Raw genomic sequence first — 25,973 nt, 5'->3', positions numbered from 1 at the left:
GTGTGTCCCACCTTGCCTGGCTTCTTTGTGCAGGTATGAGAAAGTAACTCAGATTTTCTTGTTTGCTCAGCAAGCAACTGAGCCAGATCCTAAGCACCGTTTTCCTTGGGTTGAGCTGTTACAAAACTTTATCTGCTACACAAGGGGAGAGGTGATTGAAAGAAACATCCCATGGATGGGCTAGGGCAGAGGAGAGCTGAGTATGTAAGTTTCCTTTCTTCCCTGAGCCCTAGGTGCTCTCTAGGGAAGGACACGAACCTCCTTCCTTTGAGTCCTGAGAGCTGGCACCCGTCCTCCAACCCCCTGCAATTAGTGTAGGGCAGATTACTGTAATGCAACAGGGAAGGGAGAAATTAGCACCCAGATTGAGTTGAAACTAGCCTAAGAGGCAGCACAGAGCCCTCTTTGCTGTTTAATGACAGGGAGAAAATCCATTTCTTTAAAGGAGGAAACAAGAGCCTTGCATGGGGCAGGCTAAGCTGGCTTCCATGCAAACTAGAGCCTTTCAAGGCTATTTCCTACTCTTCCAGCAAGAGAGTTAGAAATTATTAAAAGGGAATATGAGTTTAATATTTCCCCCCTATCTTCTCCCTCCACTCCAATTCATTGAAATATTGAATGCAAATGGAAAATTTGCAGCGATGGGTTGGGAATATACTTATGCTGGCAGAAAGCATTGAATGTTTTCCATCTTGTGCTTGTAAAAAAAAAAAAAAATGCAGAAGCCTGCCCAGTCTCTCTGAACAGAAATGCTTAGACTCTGAGTATTGAGCCAGTAGCCAATATTTTAAAAGGAAGGCAGAATCTACTTGTATTGTTTGAGGAACCAGGGAGCAGCCTCTGGGCAGATCTTTCAGGCTGCAAGTATTAAAAGCACAGTACAGATTCACCTTGGAGCCCTTCAGTGCCCTCTACCCTGCTGGTCTGGACTCTGCCCTTCCCCAGAACCTGCACTACCTGAGTTCCTTCCAGGCACAGGGTGTGGTAGGGGTAGGAAGAACCTCTGAAACTTACATCCCATGGATAGTTATGCAAAAACGACTGTTTTGAACACCCACCAGCTGGGAAGAGCTTTGGGTGCAGGAACAAGCCAGGATGTGTGAGAAGACACTTGACTGGCTGCTGCTGCTCAGCAGAACTAGCCCAGGCTAGGCCACTCACAGTGTCCTCACTCACCACTAAAGACTCAAAGTGCGTCACAAGATCAAGCCAGTTTGCTGCCTCAGCCTGGCCATTTTTAAAACATTCTTAGCCTCCTTAGGTCATCTTTACCTTGCCTATAAACCAAGAACATGGCTTGCTCTGCCTGTGTCATGAGATTACTATTAAGAGCAAATAAGAGAACCTGTGTGATTACTGTTAGAAAACTGTAATATCAGAGACTTGTGTGCTGTTGCTATTATTTTAATCAATTTTCTTTTCCCTCTCACCCACCAAATGCCTTTCTCAGCAAAAGCTTTCTCTCAATCCACCCCACCCCCATGCAGGCATCTCAACAGAAACTGGAAACTAGCCATTCTTTTACATAGTTGGTCTTTGAAAGCCAGAGAGCAGTTTTAACTGTTTGGCATCATGGGCTAGCTAAGCCCAGCTCTGTTTTACTGTCAGGCTGGTCTAGATTTGTGACGTACAAAGCTAGATATATTAAAGACTAAGGCTTCTAAATTCAAGTTATCTTTTGTGTTCTTCTTTTTTCCTCATCGGAGATTCACCTGATGAAGTAAAAACTGTGTTTTTCTATGTATGTGTTTTTATGTATATGTCTGTGCATATGTGTGTGCCCTGCCTGATGAGGCCAAAAGAGGGCAGCTGGTGCCCTAGAATAGGGTTACAAATAGTTGTGAACCACCCTGTGATGCTAGGAATTGAATATGGGTCTTGGGAAGAGCAGCTGCTTATTAAGCCCCTGGTAAAAATAATTTAATAATTGGTAAAAATGACAATAATAATTTAATAAAATAATCTCTCGAGCCCCTGGTAAAAATAATTTAATGGACATTGAAGTTCCTCCATTCAGCTATTTACAGCACTTCACATGTGTTTTTACTGAATATCTGTTTCCACCTGCAGAAAATAAGGCATAAACAAGCCCATAGAAGTTAGATGTCAACAGATTCTCTGGTGCAACATTTGTACTTTCTTTTGGATTAACATACCATTGAGTCTCTCTTTCTCTCTCTCTCTCTCTCTCTCTCTCTCTCTCTCTCTCTCTCTCTCTCTCTCTCTCTCTCTCTCTGTCTCTCTCCCTCTCTCGGTTTTTTCAAGACAAGGTTTCTCTGTGTGGTTTTGATGCCTGTCCTGGATCTCGTTCTGTAGACCAGGCTGGCCTCGAACTCACAGAGATCCACCTGGCTCTGCCTCCCGAGGGCTGGGATCAAAGGTGTGCACCACCACCGCCTGGTGAGTATCCCCTTTTAAACTTGGAGAAACAACTGTGGAGATGGCTCAGAGATTAAGTACTTGTCAAACAAACGGGAGGATTGGAGTTCAGATTCCCAGAACTCACATGATATGTGAACAATCAGGTGGGCATGGCAATCCACTGTAGCTCTACCTCAGAAGGCAGACACAGGGCATCCATAGAACAAGCTGGCTAGCAAGACTAGCCATATCTGCAAGCTGTGGGTTTGATGGAGAGAGCCTGCCTTGATGAATAAGGAGGAAGGTAATCAAGCATGATTCTTAATGTCAACCTAAGGCCCCCACACACTTGTTCACATACAGACCCATACACATATGCCCACACACGTGCAAAACATGCATACACACAATACATACCACACATCTAGAAAAAAAAGAAAAAAAAACACTTGGTGAAATCTTAGTCGAGACTGTAACAACTATGATTTGCTGGAGGTATCTTTTAAATAGTCAGTTGTGAGCAAATGTTCATCTTATTCATTGTTTATTTCAGCTATACATATTACAAAGTAAGATAAACTTGATTTCTAGTTTGTATTTTACTCAGGTTTAAATTATGTATGGCCATTAATTCCTGCTTACCCATAAGAAAATAAGAGATGTGCAATATACGGAAAACTGAGTATTAACTAAATATTCAAATTATAAAATAGACCCAGGTTTTCACAAAGGAATAGCTATGCACATAATGGTCGTATTTATTTTTATTTAACATTGAAAAACTAGTAGTTATTTATAGAAATGCTGATTAAAATAGACTGTCCAGATAACATGTCTGAGCTGTTCCGTGCCTTTAAACACGTTCTACTTTAAAAAACCAAATGTGAGCAGATGTTTGTCTATTTACAAAGCTTCTGCTGGAGAACTTCTCCCCCTCACATTTATTCATTTTCATAATGAGGTAGTGGCATTTCTTTCTGGCATTATAGTCGGTGTGCATCCTTAGTGAGCCCTGCATAGTATGAGGAATGGGAAGTAGAGTGTAATGTCTTCCATGTGGACTTTGTATGTGACTGTCACTAGTTTTAAAAGATTAATGCATAGATAAGGACAGTGTGAGAATGACGGAAATGTGAAATATTTGCTAATTATTAAAAGCCAGCCCAGTGAAGGGGCTGAAGAGGTAAAGGCACTTGCTGCTGAGCTTGATGGCCAGAATTTGATCCCCAGAGCCCATATGGTAGAAGGAGAGAACCCCCTGACTTCTGAGTTCGGCCTCCAGAGCCCACATGAAAAGCCAGACATGGTGGCACATGACTGTAATCCTAGCACTCCTACACTGAGACCTGGGGCTGGGGGGGGGGGGGGGGGCAGCACAGATTTGACCACCTCGACGGGAGTGTAAGGTACAGTAACAGACATAACTGGAGACCCGCCTCCACAACAGCATGGAGGTGAGAACTGACTCCTGAAAGGATGTCCTCTCACTTCCCATTCATGTCCACACCCTTGACACACACACAAAGGAAATTAGTTTTAAAAAAGAGTGAAAGTCTTCATGTCCCCACATTGACTGTGCTGCTGAATAAGTACTCCTCATTCACTGGTTGTTTCCACGAGAAGGAAACATCACGGTATTGGGAGAATAATCCCATCTTTGTAGTGGCAAATACAGTCTTCCCTGAGTTTCTTCCATATTCAGATGAGCTCTTCAGTATTTAATCCTGTAGATGACCAATTAGCTTGGCTTGTTAGCAGCCTGTATGCATTACACCGAGGTCATAGGTCCATACACATATGGCCATGTGTACGGTATCCAACAACATCATGCAAACAAGTGGAGAGAGGTCGGGTTAGTTCTGGCTCACAATTTCCTGAAAAAAAAAAAAAAAACAAGTCTGTGTCTCTGCTCTCTTGGGGGTAGATGGGCAGTATCACCCTTACACCCTGTGATAGCACATGGAAGGAAGAGATGAGGTCACCCAGTGGAGAGCATTTTGACAGTATTCTGGATCTAAGTTAATTTCTACACCCCCAAGGTGTAACCACCCAGACCCCTGGGGAGAGTCCCAAGGTTCAGCTCAGTTACTGTATGTTCTTGAAAGGGCTTGTGGTATGAGTCTGAAGCTTGATCTGGCAGAGATATTAGCCATGATAGATGTGTACTGAGTTTGGCTCCTATGGGAAGGGAGGATATGACCTAATGGAGCAGAAGAAGGAAATCCAGAAGTAACTGCCAGTTCTCTGGATGCAGGTTGTCAGTTTTTTAGCTTGGTTTTTCTTTTAATGATTCAAGGAAATGAACCCAGGTCCTTATGCATGTGGAGTTAAATAGAGTTCTACCTAGTTCCCCTTCGTAATTGTTCATATATATGATATGATATAATGTGTGGATGTTTGTGTTTGCACACACATGCTTGTGCCAAGGCATGCCTGCGCAGGTCAGAGCACAGCCTCGATTATTTGTCCCCACCTTCTACCTTGTTTGAAGTATGATCTCTTTGTTGTTGGCTGCATATGCCAGGCTGGTTGGCCCGAGAGGTTCCGGGGATGCACTTGTCTCCAGCTCCAGCTCCTCCTAGGAGTGCTGGGGTTACAGATGTGTGCTACTGCACCCAGCTTTTAAGTGAGCTCACATCCTCACACTTGGGTGATGAGCACTTCGCCCACTGAGCCATCTCTGCCCCCGAATTCTTTAAGATGCACTTTCCTGTGCTGCCATTATTTATACTTTCTGAATCCTCTTCGGGAGTCTTCACCCTGAGTCTGATTCTCTTGTTGGTCAACCTTAAAGGCACATCTAGCCCTAAGAAAGCAAGATAAATTATACTGAGTTGGCTTGTATCACAGACAGGATGGTTTTAACATTTTTCCACTAGATAATTCTAATATTTTAAAAATGACCTTTTTCAAGAAAGAACCAACAATACTGTTCCCATCTAGTCTCAGTGAAACATCTGCACTGAAATCAGTAACTTGGGCAGGAGATGGAGTTAATGGTAACTCTTGCATGGTATGCACAAGTCCCTGGATTCAATTCTCAAACAACAAACAAGCAAATAAATAAAATGCAGATCTTAAAATCTTCTCAATCAAGTCCTTCTATGTACTTCCAAGCTAGGGGCCATTCTTAGCAAGAGATGGACAGTGGAGTTACACCCTGAAGCCATCCCTGATCTATAGTTACCATATGTGTGTGGATTTTCCCAGTTTATGATATTCCTTGGCGAGTTTGTGATAGTTGAGGAGCACTTTTCCCCATTCCCGTGCTTGGAGCTCTCCTCTTGTGATGAGAAGTGGGAGAAAATCAAGTTACTCTTCCCTCTGTTCCAACATCATACACACGCACAAGTCGGTAGAGCAGCTAGTGTCCCGAACTCTGGCACTGGATAGCATTTCTCTCTTTATCCCTTTGTCCACTATTGGTGTCTATCTTGTATAGTGCCGTAAAATAAGCTACCTCCCTCCGCTGCTCAAAATCTCCAATGACCCTCTGTCTGTCAGAAGTCTTTCGTTGGTTGACCTGGTCTGTACTACGTTGTTCTACGCATGTCTGTGGTTTGAGGGTGACTTGAAAGTGAGCTCATCACTCTGAGGCTGACCCCCCATACTGTGTGTCCCTCACCAGAAATGTTCTCCTCTAGGTGCCTGAGCGTTTTCTATGATCTAAAATTTGTTAATTCTAGAAAATTCATCCTCGTAGCAAGTGTGAACATAACTAGCTCTCTACCCAAACTCTGTTCACAACATATCCTCAGCCAAGAAAAGCTGGAGTCATCTACTTTTAAATACAGGTTTTTATTATTCTTCAGGTAGGGAAAAGCTGGATGATTGAGAGACATTTGTCAATGAATACCCTGTTATGGTCCCCAAGAGGAAGGGACATGCTGAACCACTAAGGAAGCCCCAGCAGCAAGGTGCAGTCCATGAGTAGCAGAGGAAGTGAGGGAAATACGGGAAGAGGTAGGTGTGTGTGTGTGTGTGTGTGTGTGTGTGTGTGTGTGTGTGTGTGTGTGACAGAAGAGAGAGAGAGAGAGAGAGAGAGAGAGAGAGAGAGAGAGAGAGAGAATGAAGTGTGTGAGTGTGGGGTGTGAATGTGGGGTGTGAGGTGTGTGTGTATGAAGTGTGTGAGTGTGCAGTGTGAGTATGTGGGGTGTGATAGTGTGTGGTATGTGAGTGTGTGTGAGTGTGTGTGTGTGTGTGTGTGAAAGGGGGGTTAAGGATCAGCCAGGGCAATCATTTAAGATTGGTTAGATGGAATATTTTAAGTCAGTTCTAGAGTTTAGAAGCTGTCTTCATTTCTCTGGTTTCTGGCTCTGGCGTAAGGGCAAAGTCATAGTGGCCTAGAATGTAAAATCGTTATAGGAGGTGATTAGGAGTATGGGCTCTGGATTGCAAGTTACTTATGAAAGTCGCGTACAAGGATGAGTAATTTAGTGTCTCTAGGAATTAGATATTCTGGAGAACTGTGGTCCCCTCTAGGGTCAGCTAAACTCCGAGATCAAAAAGGCAGAATACCAAGCCATATCCATGTACTGCCTTATCTTGTGGTACCCTGTCAATTACAAACTGTCTGTGCAACCTTGGCTGAGAATTCAAGTTCCTCGCCTGAGAATTCAAGTTCCTTGCCTGAGAATTCAAGTTCCTCACCTATAGAGCAACAGGTTAAAGATGATGGTATATTGACAGCCCCCTGTTTCCTCCCTGTAAAGATAAAACCCGGACACTTCATACAGCTTCCTCACAGTCCCCAAGTTCTTCAGGCCCAGGTTCCAGTGGGAAGGTACACTATCTACCCTAGGAATAAACCCTAAGCCTGGACCCTGGATGATGTCTCACTGTGGCTCTTGCTCAGGAGGTCTGCTTAGCAGCCAGATCCCAAAACTTTGTTTTAATCCCTTTCACATGTGGCCTTCTCTACTTGCTTCCATATTCCTAATGCTTTTGGCTATTGGCCTCTCTCAGGGACATAACCATTGGCCCCGAAACTTTCCTAACTTCAGAGTTCCTGGTCAGAGCCAAACAACTTAAATGTCTAATCCATGTCTGAGATGGACAACATTTAATAATGCCTTTGTGGAAGAGAACTAAAGACAGCACCGTTTCCAAGTCTAACGAAAGTTCTGGCAATCGCCTCTTGGAAAAAGAACTCCTCGTCACTGAGGTGGCAGTGAAGGGGTGTGGGGGGCTCTCATTGTTTGGGGTCCAAGAAATACTTTATTGACATTGCTGCCAGGACATGAGCAATAAAGGTTAAAAGGTGAAAGGTTAATCCATTTGGCACCAATCTATGAATTCAAACTGTGTGGAAAATATTATACATTAGTGTTTGCTATGGGAAAATAATCAGAAACAGTACTTTGCTGTTTGCAATAGATTTTTTTCCCCATAGATGAAGCAGGATATTTCAGTTGTGTTGTGAAAAGGTTTAAGTTTCTCAGAAAACTGCACATTGGATTTCATAAATATTGGTGTTAATCGGACCATTGTGAGGCTTTGTAACTTGTAGGCGTAAGCATAGTTTACGGTGCTGCCCCATTTAAAAAGAGTTGCTTTAAACAGATGTGAAAAGCAAGAGGGGTATTTGACTAAACAAAAGAGTATATTTTTGAATGCTAAATGAATAGCAACCTACTTAGCATATCATTTGAATTCTGCTCTTCAGTGACCTAAATGTGGCCTCCAGGGCTTACAGTTTCAACAGGAACTAAAAGGATCAGTGCTTTAAAAATGAAATACTCACCAAGACTTAGAGGGGACAAGCCTCTGACTCTACTACCTCCTGACATTCTGTGGGAAAGGCTGGACCTCTATGGAACGTTCTAGAACAACACGTCCAACTAGTGAAACAGAACTTCTGGCTGGTGGGAGGGAGCATGTGTGGCTTGGGCAGTGGGTGTGGTTAAAGAACAAGCTTGGCCATTAGCAACAGGCTTAAGAATCTGGCAGTCCATTAGTGAAAGGGCCCTGCATCGACGTCGGAGCCTTCTCCTCTATGTGTCTCTCTGACTCTCATGCCCCTTCTCAACCCTCAGCCTCTTTCCTGACTCACTTCATAATTGATGGGATGCTTTGCGTTCCTGAGTAACTGTCAAGGACAGTCTACAGCCTAAGAGTCTAGCCTTCCTGGCACGGCTCTGTGGATGCTGGCAAAAAGATGACAGTCTGTTTATTGATCATGGTAGAAATAGTAGCCCTAGTCTCAGTGTGCTTGCACCGGTTCCCTGAGCCCTACTTTCTACAACAGCCCGGAGAAGCCAGAATGATCCCTGTGCACACAGTGGGGTGCTTTATGGAACAGTGGGAGGTAAGCATAACTGCCCTTGGCTGTAGCAGGAGACAGTAATTCTGTCTTACCTGGTTGCTCACTAGACAGACATCCTTTAAAAAAAGCCTCTGAGCCAACATTATTACTCAGTGGTAAAGTACTTGCCTAGTGTGTAAAAAGCCCTGGGTTCACCCGCTAGCCTTGCAAAAACTGGAAGGAAAAGATAGTTCAGCACAGAGGGCATCCAGTGCCTTGCTTGTGAGCTGTGCAGAAATGGAAAAGGCACACAGTATTGTCACTGTTGTGTATGAGAGAGAAATAAGAATTCTATGTACTCAGCAAAGTACAGCCAGCTCCTCGACTGTGCCTGTTTGGAAATCTCCTACAGTCTTTCTGTGGGCCCTTCTTGGTGATCATTTAGGAGTCAAATTCTGGTAGAGATCAGCCATTACAAAACTATCTAGTGGTGATTAAGCCTTCACCGTGTGTCTCACTCCATGAGAAGTACCTTGCACTGGTACCTCAGGGTAGCTGAGAAACTATGGGCAGAGATGGTGCCTATTCCTTTACAGGAGAAAATTCTACTTTGAAACGTTGCATTATAAATGGCAGAGCTGACACTACATACGGGTTGGCTGAGCTCAAACCTCTGCACCCCGAGAAGCATACACTTCCTCCTCTTTCTGTTTTCTTTGGCTAAGAAGCTGATGGTGGACGCGGTAATGGTGTGGTAGTGCTAGTGGTGCTGGTGCTGGTGGTAACGATGATAATGGGGGGGGGGAGTGGGGGGGGGATAGTGATAATAGTAACAGTGCCAGTGTGAATGGTGGTTTAGATGATGGTGAGAATGATAGGGGTTATGGTAATGGTGATGGGTCTTAGATGGTGTTTCTCCGGGTAAAATTGGTGGAATGCTTGCCATGTGGGCAAGATCAGGAATATCCTACTCTCGGACATGATACAAATATTGTGACCGTCAGTCCTCCAGAACATCCTACGATCTCTTCAAGGCAGTCGGCATTCCAGTTTTGTGAGCAAAGAGTGGTGGATTGCAGAGGCTGTCCTTGTGCAAGACCAAATAACTGATTAAGTTAGGAGCCTGGGATCCATTCCCATCCCACTTTGCCACAAAGTGGACACTCTCACCAAATATGTTCCTAAACAGACCCTAAAGTGCCCTGAAATATGTCAGTGCCATCTGAAACATGCTTCATGATGAATCCGCTCACTGTAGCTTGTTAAATATCTTCATTTCTTTGAAAGATAAGCACATATGTATAATGTAATCACCACATTGACTAAAGTTGAGTTTTTGCAGGGGCCTTTATCTGGCTTTCATAGTATTTCAAGTGCCAGGGAGTCTGACACACTTGAGCCATTCACAGCCTTCCAGCAGTCTCTTCAGCTGGCCCGTTCTTTCCCATTTTTTTTTTAATTCTTAAAGTAATTGATGAGTCAGTTTCCTTGCAGTTGCCTCCCACTTAGCACTCTCCAAGCAGTCTCTCCCATGGGGAGACAGGACTTGCTAAAATCACCATTATCATTCTCTTCAAATCTCAAGGCTTTGTTCAAAATAAATGTTATGCTGTTTTGCTCTCACTGTATCCCTAGACTACCCTCCCCCAAGAAAACGATATAGGTGGATCTGGAAATATGCGCGCAGAATTTTTCCCCTACCCAGGTTGCCTTGGTAACCATTGCACTAGCGTCTTCCAACAGATGTCTGAAGCTTGGCTAAGGTGTGCACACTAGTTTTACAGACATGTTTACCATTGCTCACTAACCTAGCCACTCCCAGTATCTTCCAGACCTGCATGAAAAGGATCTGCACCTTCACGCACATTTTAAAACGCCAGTGAAACAGAAGTATTTTCAAGTGGTTTATTGTTGCTATTTTCTTATAAGCACTTGTGGGTCCTCTGGTTGCCACCATGTTGTGTCATTGTCCTTCCTTTGTTCAGTCCTATGTGGCACTGAGTGGCGTCCAGTGACCACATCTCCTGTGTTTGCATTGCTATGTAACCACCACTGTATATCTTACCACATCTGGCAAGAATGAGGAGATTGCTCAGCCTTTATGGACAAGTTCTGTGAAGCTGGGAGCATGGTTTTTTTCCCCTTTGACCATCTTTATCATTATTTTTTATATTCATTAGGTGTTTCAGTTCTTCTTTGCATAGCCACATTATCTTTTTTTTTTCTTCAAAACTTTTGCTGAGTAATTCTATTTTTGCAAAGTACTTTAAAGCTGTCCTTAAGTGGTTCCTAATACCATGTATGGAAGGCTGGGGTCATGTCAGTTTAGTTTGCTGTCTGGTTTCTTGTTTAGGTGAGATCATGGGAACTTCATATCTTTCATTTTTTCATGAGCATGTGGTTATCTGTGTGAATTATGCAAGTCCAGCAGGAGTTTTCAAATGCAAGGGTTCAGCTACTCTCAATTTGTTCTAATGGCAGAGTACTCATGTCGCAGCAGCCCCAACAACCTTCACTTTTTATCAGGTACCACAGCAGAGTGTGGATTGCTGCTGTTTACCTTAGCATCGAACGGACAGACTTAACAGGATCCTAGCCAGAAGTTACAAGAGGTCGTTGGTATTTTCTGTTTCTATTATAGTGTGTTTAAAATGAAAGGTGTTCTAAAATGAAAAATAGAAAGTCGTGTGTGTGTGTGTGTGTGTGTGTGAGAGAGAGAGAGAGAGAGAGAGAGAGAGAGAGATTTCTTTAATTGATATATTTTTATGAATGTTTGGTATTCTGCATTTCAACATTCTGACAAGTGGGTTAGAAATTGCTGTTATGGAATGATCATCAGTCTGTGCCTCATACATCTTATAGGAGAAGAGGTAGAGGAATCTATTGATTGTCCTGAGATCTCCTGGTCCGGCCATGGGTGTATGCATCAGAGGTACTGAGAGATAAGGAGGTTGAGGTAGGAAAGAACATCGTTTGCAGAGCCTGTCAAGACTGTGATGGGAATAAAATGCTCTAAGAATGTGCCAGTAGCACTTGCTGGCTGCCTGCGTAGACCTCTTCTCTCCCTTTTCCAAGCTGAAGCTGTTGTGTCTACCACATCACTATCTCTTCCTGTGCTGCAGCGTGTCAGTCGGTTGCCTGTGGTGGTAGACCATCAAAAAGCACAGAATGACGTTCTGAGTTCCCAAGGGCTGTGGTTACAAACTTATCTCCTCCACGCTTTGCAACAGAGTAGAAAGGAAGTCAAATACTTGAATAGAGATTGCAATACCCTGGTGAGCACTAAGGAATGCTTTTAAAAATAAACCCAGCGGAGGTAGAAATTCTGTATCAGACAGTATGACCTCAGATCAACAGAGAGGTTGGGGGAGGCTCTTTGTACCATCAATAGCAAAAGGTGTCTACATGAAGAACAGCTAGAGAGGGCTAGTCAGGGAGCCAGGAGGGTTCTAGGGCCTTGCACTAAAGTGTGTCTACATTGTCCATTCTCTTTGGGAGGCCAGTACAGAGGTCTGACCTCTCATCTCCTCGACCTGAGTATTCCTTTTAGAATCAAACAGACACAGGGATTGCCAAGTGCTTTAGTAAGGCTGGGAAAGGAATCCAAGAACATACACATTATAGCAGATGTTTATTGAGCTATATTCTATGCTATTATACTAATTCAGTTTATATATTACTCTAATCTCTTTTCAAGACAGGAGATTGCAATTTAGCCCAAGCTTGTCTTGTACCACCACACCTGATTAATAACCTGTCTTGTAATATAGAGTGTACAATGTATAGGTCTTTAAAAGTATATCTGTAATTTTTAGTGAACTTCATTCTCTGAGATTTGAAATTTTTAATCAGTTTAAAAAACAAAAATAAATAATACAAGGTACATGTATGCCATATAAAAATGGATCAAATAAATTATGGGAATACGAGTGACAAAGTACATCCTAATTTTATCAGATCATTAAGTCAAATAGGTCTTTCGTGTTTGTAAAAGAAATAAGATAGACTGACGGAAAGCTGCCCTGCGCTTGGCAGGCATCCTCCAGCCTGCTCTTGCTCGCGGTCTAGAAATACAGAGATTCAGATCACACACTGCTCTGGTGAGACTCTAGTAACACGGGCACACATATCTTAGATAAAATAAGAGCGAAGGCCTGGTAGCATTTTAAAAATAAACTCTCATTTTGGAAAACGTTGTAAGTGGTCAAGTGATCTTTCACTGTTTTAGTTAAGAGATGTGAAGCCCATTGTGAGTCTGCTAGATTGGGGTTAAATATAGCTAACCGTAGTGCTGGAATCTAAGCATTGTGACTGCCTTTTCAGCTGCTCTGCCTACTACTGGGCAGTTCCTGGAGCTCCAGGCAACATGACATTAGAGGCCAGGCTGGGTCTGCAAGGTCGAAGTGGCTTTCTTTCCACTAGGCTCTTAGGACCAAGCCAGAGAAATGCCAGGTTCCCTGCTAGGGTGGACATCTATGGAAACTCAGCTCAAAAATATTCAAGGAAAGGAAAAATTAACACCCCCCCTCAAAAAAAAGAAAAAGCCAATTTGAAGAAATAGAAAGGGCAACCAAAAGCACTAAGTGGGGGCTGACAGCCCCTCAGAAATCCCACCACCCAACCAAGTCAGCTTTGCAAACTTCAGTTCCTTTCCTGGACAAATCCAGAGTCTGTCAGACTAGCTGTTGAAAATGGAGAAGTGTGGGCTGTTCAAACAGCAAGTGAACATGTTCTCCTAGCTCTGTTCCCAGTAAAAGCCTCAAGTGTTCTGGAAGGTTCCACATTAGGGAATGGTTTTTAAGGAAGCAATAGAAGGTTTTATGTTGGATGATATATTATAAAATAAATGTATTCTGTCATTTGCACAAAAATAGAACATATATTATTTGAAGATGAAGGGGGTTGAGGGAAAGCACTGAGTTTTCTGCCTTTTTGTGCCCTTGGTCAGTTTTGTCAAATCCCGATGGGGGAGCCTCATGCGTGCATGTGGATTATATGCCGTAATTCAGCGCTCCTGTCCATGCAGTTATGTCTGCTTTTAACTTAGTGCCTGGAGATGCCTCCTCCCAAGCCACCAATTTGAAACAGTCTTGTTGCACTTAGTTCTAAATCTGTGGCAGTTAGAAAGGAAATGTCTAAAAGATAATGCTGGACTTTTAAAAGATAATGTTTAGTTTTCTGCCCACAAAGCAGATGTTTCCCGTACTGCTTCCAATGGACTGACTAGTCAGTGCCCACAGAGCCAAACTGCTCATGTTTGCCAAGAGCAGAGGCGCTCTGAATCATGGCAGAGGAAGAATTCCTCAACATTCACTGTCTCCTCCTCTGCTGGCTCTGCCTCTGGCTGATCAAAATCTGTGACTGAGTAAGCAGCAATGGTTAAATGCCTGACCAGGAATAATTCACTGTTGAGTGAATGGCAGGAAGAGGCCTGAGCAACCACCTCTTGGGTCCCTCAGCCTGAGCACAGACAGAGTGGAGCTCGTGGGGTACTGAGACGGAAGGTTTGAGGTGAAAGGAAGGCCAGGGGATGTGGCCTGGAGATACTCTTTAGGAGGCCCTGCACCCGGAATAGAAAACAGCACTACCCACCCTAGCAGGTATCAGGAAAAGAGACATTCATAAAGCTTTTGTGTGGGTCACAAAACTTCTGAGAAGGCCGGCTCAAAGCCAGAACAGTGTCCAAGCCATATGGCGGTACTCTTCTCCATGGTTCCCAAACTAGACAGCTCCCTGTAGTCCTTTGGTGAGGGAAAGAGCCTGCACCTGTCCTCCAGATCAAGTGTAGGACATCACCCTAGCAGAGCCGGCTTCTCTGGGAAGATGCAAATGTGCCCATGCCACCCACTCCTCCCACCTCTCCACTCTCAGCCCTGTTTGTCATTTCTCCCAGAAAGCACTTCTCACTGGACCCATAACCCATAACCAGGGCAGTGTGCAGGTAATGAATTCCAGAAAGCCACAGCCGTCCATCCCAACAGACGTTCTGACCCAACCCCATCTCAACAAACGCTGCCGTGGCTTTCTGGGATCCGTTTGGCGTTGCTTTTCCACTCATGATCTCGGTAGCCTCTTCTTTGCTGTGTTTTTACACTGTGCTACCCAATTTCATCCTCTTTACTCCCTCCTATGTGAGTAGGCCTCCCTTCCACTTCCAAAAAACTACTTTATCGTCTCTCTTCTTTTCGGAAAATATTTTACAGTTCTTAGTGTCACCCTAAGCATTCCATAGCTGCTCAGTACATATTTTCTGATTAATTCGAGTTCATTTATTATCTGAACAAACTAATGGTTTTCAAATTAATTTAAATAGTATTTTTTAAGACTGGTGAATAAGAAATAAAGGAAACAAAAACAGAAATACTTGTCTGCATTCCAATAAAGCTTTATTTATAAGCACTGAAACTTAAGTTCTAGATCATTTTCATTTACAAAAAGTGCCATTTTTTTCCCTTCAGACATTTAAAAATGTTAAAGCTACTCAGGAGACAGAGGCAGGTAAATCTCTGTGACCTCAAGGCTTGGTCTACATAATGAGTTCCCAGCCAGCCAGACCTGCATAGTGAGACTCACTCAAAAAATAAAAAATAAAAAGGAAAAACTACCTGAAAATTATCCTCAGATTGACTTAGTTAGTAAAAGTACTTGCTGCCAAGACTGACAACCTAAGTTTAATCCCCAGAAGTAGAGAACAGATCCTGAAAGTTGGCCTCTGACTTCCACACTTGTACCATGGTGTACACACACACACACACACACACACACACACACACACACACACACACTACATAAATAAAAAATTTTTAAAGTTGTCCTTAGCACGTAAACCATTCAAAAACAACAGGCTGGGGAAGTGAATCAGTATGTAAAGTGCTTGCCATTCAAGCGTGAGGACCTGAGTTCAAATCCCCAGGATCCATGTAAAACCAGGCTCTGCAGCATGAGTCTATTATCCCAATGCTCCTAAGGCAATAGAGGAGGTAGAGACAGGAAAGTTACCAGAAGCCCTCAGCCTTCTATCCTGGGCATACACAGCAGTGAACAAAAAGAATCTTACTCAAGCCAAGTAGAAGGGAAGAAATGGCATCCGAGGTTGTCCTCTGACCTTCACACATACGCTATGGCACACACATGCACACACATACACACATACATATATGCACATCATACACAGACAGAAACACAAGAAAAAAACAGTATTTTGGACCATTTATTGACCCCTGATATGAGTTGGGGGTCATTAAAGCATTCTGTGTAAGCTGTGTATTCTACACAGCTCCTGACTTCACTGGGACTTCGGGGCTCAGGGCTGAAGAGGGGCAGTTTGTTAACAGGCTGTGACTCATTCTGCGTGATGGATGGTGAGGGCTTGAGGTAGGACAGTGTTGACAAGAACCCACAAAGGAGACTATCTGGGAGATGTGTGTTTTGGAACCAACCTCAGCAGAACCTACCAATGGACATGCGCACTAAGGAGTAAACAGAACGGGGTCCCGATTTCAGGTTAGAAATCAGGCGTCCCAGCCTGGAATGCTGCTCAGGCTCTCACTGACCACCAAAGAAATAGGATACAGCTTCTTAAAAGTAGTTGCATTTTCATTTATGTGTTTTCTTTTTTATTTAACAGTTTCATACATAATAGCAGTGTACTGTGATGATGCCCATCCCCACTACCCCCTGGTCCCTCTCCCACTCCTGCTGACTCCTTCCCCATCCTCCTCCTCCTCCTCCTATTCTGATGTCTTGTGTTTGCTTGCTTTGTTTTCTTTTTTCTTTTCTTTCTTTTTTTTTGAGACAGGGTTTCTTTGTGTAGTTTTGGTGCCTGTCTTGGATCTCTCTCTCTGTAGTAAACTGGGTTGGCCTCGAACTTACAGAGATCCACCTGGCTCTGCCTCCCGAGTGCTGGGATTAAAGGCGTGCGCCACCGCCGCCCGGCTTGTTTTATTTCTTATGCTGCTAACCGTAGCTGCCTGCAACAGTCCTGCCATAGCCAGAAGAACGCATTTTATACTGCCCCTCATCGAGAGCCGTTTATGGGGTCTTCCTTTCAGACTCCAAGAGGGAATACTATGGGGAATAGAACCTCACAGGAGATTTCCCATCTGGTTGTCGTTTGAGGGAGCACTTTTGCTGACTAGATGGTCTCATGCAGGGTTACTCTACAAAAACTGCAGCCCCACTAACATGTAGGGTGAGGCATGATAGGCCTGGTGTGCACAAAAAGGAAGAAAACTCTCCAAAAAAGTGACACTTTGGTGGTCTGTAGTTACCCTCTCATATTGGCATTCCCCCATCTTGAGACACTAAAAGTCAGTGCTAAGTGATCCCTTCCAAAACATATCCCAGAACCCAAACAAAGCGACCGCATTAGAGGACACTGAGGCAGTAGGATCTAAGAGACTAATGGAGTGAATGCCCTCTTTGTTTACTCACAAAACCACACCTCATCATACAGCAAAGAGAGAGTAGAAGCTTGTAATCTCAATTATTAGTAAATGTTACGTTACCGTAAAATGACATAAATCATCAAGGTTGCCTGGCAAAGCCTTCCCACATGCCTACTTCTGGAAGATTTTTGCAGTGTGAATATTACTAAAAATTCAGTTGATTTGTGTTGTAATTTATCATATTACTTGGGGGACAAGGAAGACCAACTTGAGTAAGAAACTATATGTGTTCTCTATGTGTGCTAAACACCCTGCAGGAAGATGAGACTGAAGAATTGACTAAGTGTGTATTGAATATCACATCCCTAAATTTCACACCGTGGACTTGATTCCCCATTATAATTATAATTATTATTATTATTATTACGTTTATTTATTTGGGATGAGGTGTGCGTGCTCCAACATGCATGTAGAAGTTAGAGGAAAACCTTCAAGAGTTAGTTCTTGGGGCTGGAGAGATGGTTCAGAAGTTAAAAGCACCGGTTGCTCTTCCAGAGGACCCAGATTCAATTCCCAGCACCCAAATGGTGGCTCACAACTTCTGTAACTCCAGTTCTGGGGTATCCAATGCCCTCTTCTAGCCTCTGCAGGCATTGCGTGCATGTGGTCCATGACATACATGCGGGTAGAACACCCATACATATAAAATAAAAATAAAGTTTAATTTTAAAAAAGTTAGTTCTTTCCATCTGCCACGTGGGTCTTGGGGATCAAACTCGGGTCAGTCCTGGCAACAAGTGTTTTTGCCCCCTGAGCCATCTTGCTGGCCTCACAGCCGTCTACTTGCTAAGTATTGGCTTTCCTTTCTCCTTCTATAAAATGAAGTATCCCATTTCGATTTCTGTAGCATTTTTTTTCTTTCTGAAAGGTTTTAAGGAGTTACTTGGTATGCTTTGTTAGTAAATCTGAACCCTTTGGGGCTTGAGAGTAGTGCTTGGATCAAGCCCAAGGTGTCTGTGCATGCTGGGCAAGTGTTCTGCCACTTACCCCAAGCTTTAGATGGGCAATTATTTAGCTGTCTTCCATGATAATCTGCCCAAGAAATCTGTTAAATTAGTACGTGGGGAAAGTGAGCAAGAAGATGAATGATCACCTGAAATGTATGGCTTTGAAAAAGTTGTATCAGTTTCGTAAGACAGATAGTTTAGTTACCAAGGTAGAGATTCTTCTATGTGATTTAGTGCAGAAGTGGTATTTTTCATTATTTTTATTTTATTGACTACTAGTGATTGAACCTAAAACCCTGCACATATGAGCCATACATTCTACCCCTAAGCTACACCCAACACCAAATCTTCAGGTACAAAATATTAACATTTTCAATGGGATGTCTCACCCCTTTCTTTGAAACCTTTATGCCTCCACATCTCTTCTCTGAGCTCATTCCATTGCAGAGTAAGTGCATACAAGCACAGTGATTGGCAGAATGGAAGCACAGTATTTATCACTGGCCTTCCTCTCTCAAGCCTGTGTTCTGCTGTTTGCACCTGTAGTAAGCTGCGCCTTGCTGGCTTCCCTGGCTTACAGAGGGGAAAAGTGAGACCTGAAGAGCATAGTGACCTACCCAGTGCCATGTGGCTGGTCCCTGGGGTCAATCCTTGAGTGCTAATTGCAGTAGACCACCACAGTGTGTCCCACTGAGCAGCACCTGTGGGCTCAACCTGATCCTCGACCTTTATCCACCCCTTCAGGTTCCTCCACACCCTGACAGCCTCACTGGCCAATCCACAGAGCCTTGCTCCACATGTTCTTGCATCTGTGAGCCTCCCTGGTCCCTTGTATGTTTTTGCTAGTCTCTACCTCAATCTACATTTCAAGTTACCGTAAGTCTTTCAGATTGAAGGCAGCTTAACACATACATCAAGTAATGTGTGAGTATGCCCAGATGGACTTATGTCCACTCCTTTTCTGAGCAAAGAGGGTTTACTGGAGCAGTGGTCTCTTCTGACTTGGCCTCTGTCTGATTCTGAAATTGATGCCCACCATGAGATTGGAGCCTGGCCCATCACTATTTCCTCTCTAGGCTTCTACTGAGTGCCTGAGCCAGATGCTTATCTGCAGATTATCCTCACACTCAGCCCATTCTTCACCTAGATGTAGTTGGAAGTTTTCCTGTGTCCTGCCCAGTCTGCAGCCGCTCAGACCCAAATAAACACACAGAGGCTTATATTAATTATGCTTGGCCATTAACTCAGGCTTATTACTGACTAGCTCTTACACTTAAATTAACCCATAATTCTTATCTATGTTTAGCCATGTGGCTTGGTACTTTTTCTCAGTTCTGCCTTGTCATCTTGCTTCCTCTGTGTCTGGCTGGTGACTCTGCACTCAGCCTTCCTCTTCCCAGAATTCTCCTTGTCTACTTATCCTGCCTATACTTCCTGCCTGGCTACTGGCCAATCAATATTTTATTTATCAACCAATCAAAGCAACACACATTACAGCATACAGAACGACATTCCACAGCACCTAGATCTAGAGGTTTCTATAACTAACTTCGATTTCCACACCCTGCCTAATACCTCTGTGACCTCTCATGGTCCTTACACGAAGCTCCCGAAGTAATCTGGCCCCTGCTTGCCCAGCATCCTTGGATTTCTCACATCCTTTACATTTTGCAAAACCTGCTGTGGTTTCTTCTGGAAGTGCCCCCTTATCTTGCTTTTGAACCCTCACTGGCTGTTCAAAGCCATAGTATTTGCTTTGTACTCCTGTGTCTTCTTTACCGCCCATGATGTGACAGTTCTAGCCCTAGGGGCAGAGTCAAAGCTCAGTAAATATCTCTTGCCTGAGTAAAGAGAAGTCATTCAGTCTTAATTTTTCAGCAGTTTTGACCCATGTGCTTTCAACCTTCCTAATCTGCTTTGGCTAGTATTACTGACTGGACTTCATCCCTCCTTGCATAGGTGTACTCTTGCTCTCTTTATTCTTCCAACCTTCTTTTGTTACATTCTTTGGGTCCTCTCTTTTTAAAATTTGTGTGTGTGTGTGTGTGTGTGTGTGTGTGTGTGTGTGTGTGCGCGTGCGCGCACACGCATGGGATGTGGGCATGCATATGTATATGTATGTTTATAGGGGCCTTGTGGTAGGAGTCCAGTGTCCTTCTCCATCATTGTCCACCTTATCTTTTGAGACAGCAGCTCACTGAGCCTAGAGTTCACCGATGTGGCTAGTGGCTAGCCTGTTGGCCAGCAAGCCTTGGAATCTTCTCCACCTCCATACCACTGATATTCCAAGCATGCATTGCTATGCCTGGATTTTCAGATCCGTGCTGGGGATCCAGATTCAGGTCATCATGCTCACACAATAAACACTTTACTCCTCAGCCCTTGAGACTTTTTTTTGTTTTGTTTTGTTTTTTTGTTTGTTTTTCATGACAGGGTTTCTCTGTGTAGCTTTGCACTTTTCCTGGGACTCACTGTGTAGCCCAGGCTGGCCTCGAACTCACAGAGATCCGCCTGCCTCTGCCTCCCAAGTGCTGGGATTAAAGGCATGTGCCACCACCGCCTGGCCCCTTGAGACATTTCTGGCTGCTCTTCAGTCTTGTCTTTGGGGTGACCAAACTGTAATCCCAGCATGCTTGTGTTGCTTATGCTCACTCACCTTTGCTGAGACTTTTGTGGAGCCCACCATGAGTCTCCCAGCCCACCGTGAATCTCCCAGCCCACTGTGAGTCTCCCAGCCCACCGTGAGTCTCCTACCCTACCATGAGTCTCCCAGCCTACCATGAGTCTCCCAGCCTACCATGAGTCTCCCAGCCTACCATGAGTCTCCCAGCCCACCGTGAGTCTCCCAGCCCACCGTGAGTCTCCCAGCCCACCGTGAGTCTCCCAGCCCACCGTGAGTCTCCCAGCCCACCGTGAGTCTCCCAGCCCACCGTGAGTCTCCCAGCCCACCGTGAGTCTCCCAGCCCACCGTGAGTCTCCCAGCCCACCGTGAGTCTCCCAGCCCACCATGTCCTTCTGTAGTAGCCTGAGCCCAATAGGAGCTAGTGCCCAACAGTGCAGGAAGGATGAATGACTATCTTATCTGTTTCCTTGTGTGAGAACGGGTGAAGCTTCCTCTCAACTGCCTGTTGACATAAGGATAAAGCAGCACATGGGAGCAGGGGCTTTAAAGGAAATGGGATTCTTTCATAAGGAAAAGGATTTTTTTTTAATTTCAGAATTAAAAAATTAAATTTTGTTTTAAGTTTTAATAATAAGAAGAAAATGACCCTAGTCAGAATTACTTGTGAAAGAATGCAGTCCTAGATGTTCTTAGCATATCTCCCCTCGGGCTTCCCGTCAGGGCTAATGTGCTTTTTCTGTTTCTAGAGGTGACCTTGAAGGTGCATATTAGTGACGCCAGCACCCACCAACCCATCGCAGATGCGCTCATTGAGATCTTCGCCAACCAGGTGTCTATCGCCTCTGGCACATCGGGGGTGGATGGGGTTGCTTTCATCAAGTTCCAGTATAAGCTGGGTAATCAGCTGATTGTCACCGCCACGAAACATGCCTATGTGCCAAACTCCGCCCCATGGAAGCCCATCCGATTACCGGGTAAGTGGTTCGTCTTTCTCTAAGACAACAGACCTCCTAGTCAGAGTGATCAATGATGAGGTCAGACATGGAAGCACTTTCGTGGTAGGAGTCAGGCAGGGGAATCTGTATGCCAACACTTTGAGTTACCCATGCGGGTGCCATTATGTGGAGGAATGGTGGGGTGAGTACGTGAAGCTGTCTGGGGCTCCACTGTACACGTACACAGAGGTCACAGAATCTCAGTTTTCTGCCTATTTTCCCAGTGTTGTGCCTCATGCCTGTTTGATAAGCAGTCATGTGAGCTCTGTACTGTAGTGTCCGGCATCCTCTTGACTTCATAGACAGTCCTGAGTTCACCGGAGAGTGAAGGACAGTAGGCTCCACATATGCTCCAGTAGCTTTCCTCGTTGCTGCAGCAAAAGACCTGGTCAGAGCAAGCTAAGGAAGGAAACGTTTGTTTTGACATCCGGTTTGAGAGAAAGTCCGGCGTGGTGGGGAAGACTAGGTAGCATCAGGGGCAGGAGGCCGCTGCTCACGTTGCATCCATAGTCTGGGAGCAGGGCGTGAAAGGCGTGTGCTCAGCTAGCTTTCTTCCTTTTATGCCCTTAGAATGTCCCCGCCCATATTCAGGGTAGGTCCTCCCACTTCACTTAACCTAGATAACCCCTCCCGTCTCTGGTGATTCTTAGATTCTGTCAATCTGACAACCAATAACATCATCAGAGGATAGAACTCAGGCATCAAAAAATGCAAAGCCCTTTTCCTTCCCTAGGTTCCATCTAAAGGGAATGTTTGATCTCCCTGTTGCATGACTGGAAGTATGCCAGGGTGGGGGGTACAGAGAGTATCTGCCTGCTTCAGAATAGCGGCCCCACAAGGTAGGGTCTATATATATTATTCGCCAAAGTTACAGTCTATAAAGGTTTCAGTCCCAGAACTGGTAAACACTGAATCTCTATTACAAGGGAAAAAGAAAAGACTAACTTCCCAGGGCGCTCTAGTCACAACATTTTTATCAGCTGGTCAACATATGCCTCTATTTTATGTGTGTTGGTTTAAATATGCTGCTGAATAAATGTAGTTGACTTGTTAACCTTGTGCTCAATCCCACAGCACTATAACCTATGTCTGAACAACGTCTCTCTATCCCCTACTGTCTCCGTAAGGCTCACTATAGCCTTCTTATACTCAGGACCCTCAGCATTATGCATGGAGGCCATGTAAAATAGTGAAATTACCAACAGAAAGCACAAAATGTGAAAACTTGGCACAAATAGGTAAAGAAAAGTCACTCAACAAGAGAGAGCTGAAACAAGAAGATAGAGTGTCGCCCTGGGCAGCCTCTGCTGGGAATGAGCACCATGTGACTGTCTATGGGCACTGTGATCACAGGCACGTACACACAGGGACTGCTGATTGGAGGGTGAAAGGAACGTTATAGCAAGCATGTCCATTTGTAAATACGGGACCTGTGAATAGTGAGAATCGGCCGTCTAGTGGCTTTCATTTTGACACCTTTAATATGATCCAAAGAAAGGAAACTGTTCCCATAATATCCATTTTCTTGAATGAGTCCAATAATGGAAACAATACAGTTTAATTGAGAGTTTTAGATACAGTGTGAAAACACCTAGAACCCAGGCCTGCCTTCCACTAGCTGGCCCCACCCTCGTGGGCCCGCAGCAGGGCTTTCAGAGCCTGTGTTTCTAGTTTCTGAAAAGGAAGTAATTGGCCTGAATCATTTCAGAAGACCTTCCCATGCCTTTGACTATTTGCCGACCTTTTCAATATGATAAAGTCACTCCTCACTAGCACCTAAAAGAAGTGTGACCAGAATGTAGACTGGCCTCTGGTGAAAAGCAGAGTAAACTGTTGTTTTAGTGTGTATTTTTAGAAGTGGAGTCTAACGCTTCTGGTATTCCAAACAATTGGGCAAAAAAGGCAGAAGAGCTGGGAGCTCTGAAGTAGAATGAAAAATTGAAACCGGGATTCTTTCCTCACTACATGTACAGTGCATTCTTATTTTTAGTTTACAGGAGCATTCCTATGAGAGCTTGGAATGGATTTCTTCTCTCTTCCTGAACAATAACTCCTAAAGGATGTGTTAGGTTTTCTCTTTCATGGAAGGGGGTATAGACGAGAGTGAGGGGGCTCAGCAAACGCATCAAACAGGGATACACAAATGTGTCCATATACCATTCTGCTTACTAAAGCTGCTGCTGCTGCTGCATCGTAGCTCTTCTTCCCATTGCTCTGGCCAAGAAGGTGGTGGCCAGCACAACTGCACTGGTCTCTGGCCTGGTTAATTAGCCTCTTCCAAAAACACCCACCACATTGCAAGCACTGTGTCTTTAAATGCACGTGCCCGCTGTGGTTACCTACACAAGACAGAACCTTCCTGTCATGAATAGGAGAGAAAGAAGCTCAGGAGGCCATGAGGAGCTCTTAACAGTTCATCATTGCTGGGGGAGAGAGTGTCGTTTCCTACGGTGATGTAGCCATTGATAACCCTACCCGAGCTCTTGCAGGCAACCCTGCTGAGACTCAGTAGCTCATACAACATGACAAACGGTATGAAGGAAGACGAGGGACTGGTTGGGAAGAAGAAAGTAAGCAGCAGTAGGAGATTGAAAGAGTAATGGCGGCTGAAAATGACCAAAATACATTCTATGCATGTGTGAAATAATCCAAGAATTTTTAAAATTAAATACATGTGCCCAGTTACATTACACCCTGCCTAAAATCCTTCAGTGGCCTCCAGGGATTAAAAATGACACACAGAGCAACCCCCCCTGGTGACCTCTCTCTTTTTGTGTCTCATGAGTTGGCCAGTCTGGGTAGTTGTTCCCTGAAGGAGTCTGGCTGACACTGTCACCCTCTCTGTATGTTATCCTGGAAGCTACTTTTTATCTCGTTCATGGAAAAAGCTGTGTTCTATCTTGAAAACCCCAGTGGGCTGATTTCACTCCAGGAAGTCACCCTGCTCCCTGAAGCAGAACTGAGATGTTCCAATCTTTCTACTTTCCAGAGAGAGAGAGAGAGAGAGAGAGAGAGAGAGAGAGAGAGATCAAGTTATAACTCAGTGACAGAGTGTTTGACTAGCATGTGAAAGACCCCAGGTTCCAGCCTCAGCATTGGGGGAGAGGAGGACCCTGAATGCCTTCTTAGTGTGAAGAGCCTTCAGTCAACACCCTCTCCAGAGTGAATAAAAATACCATGTACTGAGAACTCGGTGGGCCTCTCTGCCACCTCCCGTCCCTGAAGCACTCTATAGAACTGGGTCCATAGCCCAGTGCTTCTGCTCCCTAAAGCCCCTGTCGCACATAGCTGGCCCACTATAATACAGCACTTGTTTCCCTCTGACAAATCAAATTTGAGAAACAGTTTGTCAGGGCGGTTTCCCTGGTGATGGAAAGGCCAAATGTTCCCTGTGAGACAAGATTTCAAAGCACATTGTCGCAGTCCCCTAGTGTCTTAGTCACTGTTCTATTGCTGTGAAGAGATACAACGACCTGGGCAACTCTTATAAAAGAAAGCATTTCATTGGCTCTTGCTTACAGTTTCAGAGGTTTAATCCATTGTCTTCGTGGTGGGAGTCTGGCAGCATGCAGGCAGGTGCTGGAGCAGTAGCCAAGAGTGCTACATCCTGATCCACAGGTAGAGAGAGACACTGGGCCTGGTGTGGGCTTTTAAAACCTCAGAGCCTACACCCAATGACACACCTCCAACAAGGCCATACCTCTGAATCCTCCTAATTCTATCAAAGAGTTCCACTCCCTGGTGACTAAACGTTCAAATATATGAGCCTATGGGGGCCATCTTACTCAAACTACCACACCTAGTTCTAGATAAAGATCACAGGTGGTCTCAGACCACAGGTGGAACTCACACCAGGAAGCACAGGGGTGCTCGGGGCCTGGCTCTGGCAAGCTCTGAGAGGAAGCAGGGCATGGAGAGGCATGTATGGAGCAGGCAGTTTGGTGGAGCCTACACATGTAAGTGAACTGCTTCCTGTAGGTTATACTCTCCACAGGAGACCTGTCCTTTCTTCCTAGCCACCAGGGGCCTAACCTGTGCCATCTGGTAGAAAGGGGCAGAGCTAATGGTTTAGATAACCTGTGAAGTGTCCATAGAGGATTTACCCAAGTTAGAGACTTGAACCCTCTCGTCTTTGCTCGTTTATGGCCCCACAAAGGGTCAGGAAGAAAGAAGAGCCCCCAGCAGTCTTTGCGGTGGCTGTTTCCTCTTGTATTCGGATCTTCACTCCTCCAACTTGGTCTGAACTTTTCTCCCAACTTAATGTCCCAATCATTGTGATTTCCTTTTTGTTTTGTTTTGGGTTTTATTTTGCTTTGCAGTGTTGAGTATGGAACCCAGGGCTTCAAGAATGCTGGC

General features: G+C 44.5%; 1 protein-coding gene across 1 annotated transcript in view; it reads left to right on the top strand.

The window, feature by feature from the left end:
- The window catches only part of Fam171a1 (family with sequence similarity 171 member A1), a 126,604-nt gene that overhangs the window by 44,694 nt on the left and 55,937 nt on the right, over window positions 1-25,973 (top strand). The window contains 1 exon segment of the mRNA XM_052729606.1: window positions 21,369-21,596. Within this exon segment, the coding sequence (XP_052585566.1) occupies window positions 21,369-21,596 (228 nt within the window).

This window comes from Peromyscus californicus, unplaced genomic scaffold (assembly GCF_007827085.1).
Source record: "Peromyscus californicus insignis strain IS unplaced genomic scaffold, ASM782708v3 Scaffold_8__1_contigs__length_139910024, whole genome shotgun sequence".
Lineage (NCBI taxonomy): Eukaryota > Metazoa > Chordata > Mammalia > Rodentia > Cricetidae > Peromyscus > Peromyscus californicus.
Note: the sequence above shows the minus strand (reverse complement) of the source record. Positions and strands in the feature narration are given on the sequence as shown.